Here is a 2,464-nt window from a genome sequence, read left to right as displayed (position 1 = left end):
CTACTCCACCTTCTACTCGCTCTCGGAGCTTTTCACCTTCTCCTCAACTTCTGCCAATGCGTCACTATACTCTTTCCATGAAAGCTTCTTTCTCTCTTCCTCTTCCTTCTTAACCCACCTTAGGATGAAAGCATCCGGCAAGAATTCAATCACGAATTCTCTTCTTGATAAAACCAAGCTAGTGAAACTAGCATAAACAGCTCTGCCAGAAAAAGAATATGTTCCCCTTCTACTCTCAGGCGGGAAGTTCCCAATGACTGTTGAATGCAAAGTATGCACATGTTCTCCAAAATTTTGCCTCATAAAGAGAAATTTCTTTTTATCTTCTCTTTTTCCTTAAACTTTAATCTTCATGACATCATTGAATCTGACATAAAATTTTAACGCTTCCTCCAATTCTCCTGGTTCGTTCAGTGGAGGATCATCTTCTTCCTCCGATTCTCCAGCTTCGTTCAGCTGAGCATCATCTTCTTCCTGCTGAGCTTCTTCTTCTTTTATCATCTAAGCTTCTTCCCACGCCTCAAAACATTCGAGAAAACATAAATAATCAGAACCAAATTTAAAAGGAGAACAATATTAAATGTTGATAATTAAAACATCTGAAAAAGTTTAAATAATCCGATCTACTACTACTCCACCTTCTACTCGCTCTCGGAGCTTTTCACCTTCTCCTCAACTTCTGCCAATGCGTCACTATACTCTTTCCATGAAAGCTTCTTTCTCTCTTCCTCTTCATTTTTTCCGAAGAATAAATTTTTCCTCGGTATTCCATAAGAATATTCCGACGGATTAATATTTCCTCGGAATTCCGTCGGTATATTCCGAGGAAATTCCGAGGAAACCAAATTTTGTGTTTCCTCGGAATTTCCTCGGAAATTCCTCGGGAAATTCCGAGTATTTCATTTTCCGTCGGAATGTCCGTCAGAATACCGCTGTTTTCTTGTATTGATATAAGTCATAAAGTGTGGTATAATTATCTTTATAAATGATTTTTTTGCAATATTGCGCGGATTCTTAACCTAGTAATAATATTAGAAAAACTAGTAAGTGAATGTCAGCTTTTTCTGGAAGAATATTTACAGAAATTCTGAAATATTCACATATTATGTGTCATTTAATGAGTAGATTTATTTATTTTTAAAATAAATTATTTTTAAATAAAATTTAACTTATGTAATTGAATTATATTATTAGTAAATTATCTGAAATACCCAATAGAGAAACCATGCGATAATGACGCTCTCACATGCTTGTAGATACAATATAAATAGCAGTATTCAATGTTAAGAAAGTCAATATTATTTATACACAGTTTTTCACTTCTATAGTAAGTTAAATTTATATTATAAATGTACATTTTATTATTTATTACAAAGGTTTCCCTTCCACAATACACAATAAATAAATTATTTATGTTAAACTTAAAACAAAATGAGCAACTTATCAGTTATCATTTCCACGTATACTCTAACTTGGGCATTTTTTGGCCATGTGTGAAGTAAATTCCATCTTCTCTGGCATCCCAAAAGTTCTTTTTACCGTAATGAACTATAAGACCACCACCTTCATATCCGGTGAACCCTGCATGGAACTTAAAATTTGGCCCTTGCCATAGGTCACAAAAGAATTCTGTTTTAATAACACTGTCATGAAAACTGAATTCATAGGTTTCTCCAGGCCGTAGATAGTGGAAGCCTAGATCGTCGTCGTTTGATATACAATTAATCTTCAAGATATTGTTTCGACCAAGAGAGTTCTTAAAGTGCACGGAGTTTTTTTCATTCCACTTTGCGTTACTCAAACCTATGCACAATCCAATAGTGAGAAGAAAACACGAGAGACGATTCATTGTGTTGATTATTTGTAATGGCCTTCTTCTATAGTTCATTTAAATTTAGAAGTAATCTGTAGATAACCAAGAGGGAAGATGTGTAATATATATACAGTGGCGTTACACGGATAAGCACTCAGTTTTTCTCTATTTTTATACATCTTTGTTTTGACTAATATTAAGAAAACGTTGATCGCTTTTACTATTTTTCGTGTCCTTATCCGTGTTGCTGTTTTGCATCTATTTAAAGAGTAGATGCTTTATGTTGCGCTTTGATCTCACTGCGTTCTTTGATTCAATTCGATATGTTGTATGTTTGTTATGCGATTATGAACGAATGCAAGAAAAATTTGTTTGCCCAGTTCGCTTACGCTACATCTGGGGGGAGGCTCTTGCTCCCAATCCACTAAGCTTGATTGCAGTTTACAATACAAAGCTTATACAAGATTCTATCAAAGTTAACCACGAATCTTGTTGTTTCAGGATACTGATCTCATCTTGAGGTGAGGAGAGCTCAACACTAGCTACCGGATCGCACCACTGCAACTCAGCACTCGCCGGAGAATCCACCGAAGAAGACGATCGCCTACTCTTCTTCTGCTCTCCGCTCTTTAGCTCGAAGATGACGATAGT

The 2,464-nt window shown here is 35.6% G+C and overlaps 1 protein-coding gene across 1 annotated transcript; it reads right to left on the bottom strand.

Moving 5' to 3' along the window:
• Nucleotides 1–1,450: 1,450 nt before the first annotated feature.
• Nucleotides 1,451–1,849, bottom strand: LOC106341626. Its single transcript, XM_013780347.1, has one exon. The coding sequence runs from the start codon at nucleotides 1,847–1,849 to the stop codon at nucleotides 1,451–1,453; it is 399 nt and encodes a 132-aa protein (XP_013635801.1).
• Nucleotides 1,850–2,464: the final 615 nt, after the last annotated feature.

The sequence above is a fragment of the Brassica oleracea genome, chromosome C4 (assembly GCF_000695525.1).
Source record: "Brassica oleracea var. oleracea cultivar TO1000 chromosome C4, BOL, whole genome shotgun sequence".
Taxonomy (NCBI): Eukaryota; Viridiplantae; Streptophyta; class Magnoliopsida; order Brassicales; family Brassicaceae; genus Brassica; species Brassica oleracea.
The sequence above is the reverse complement of the archived record's forward strand: the minus strand, read 5'-3'. Positions and strand labels throughout refer to the sequence as shown.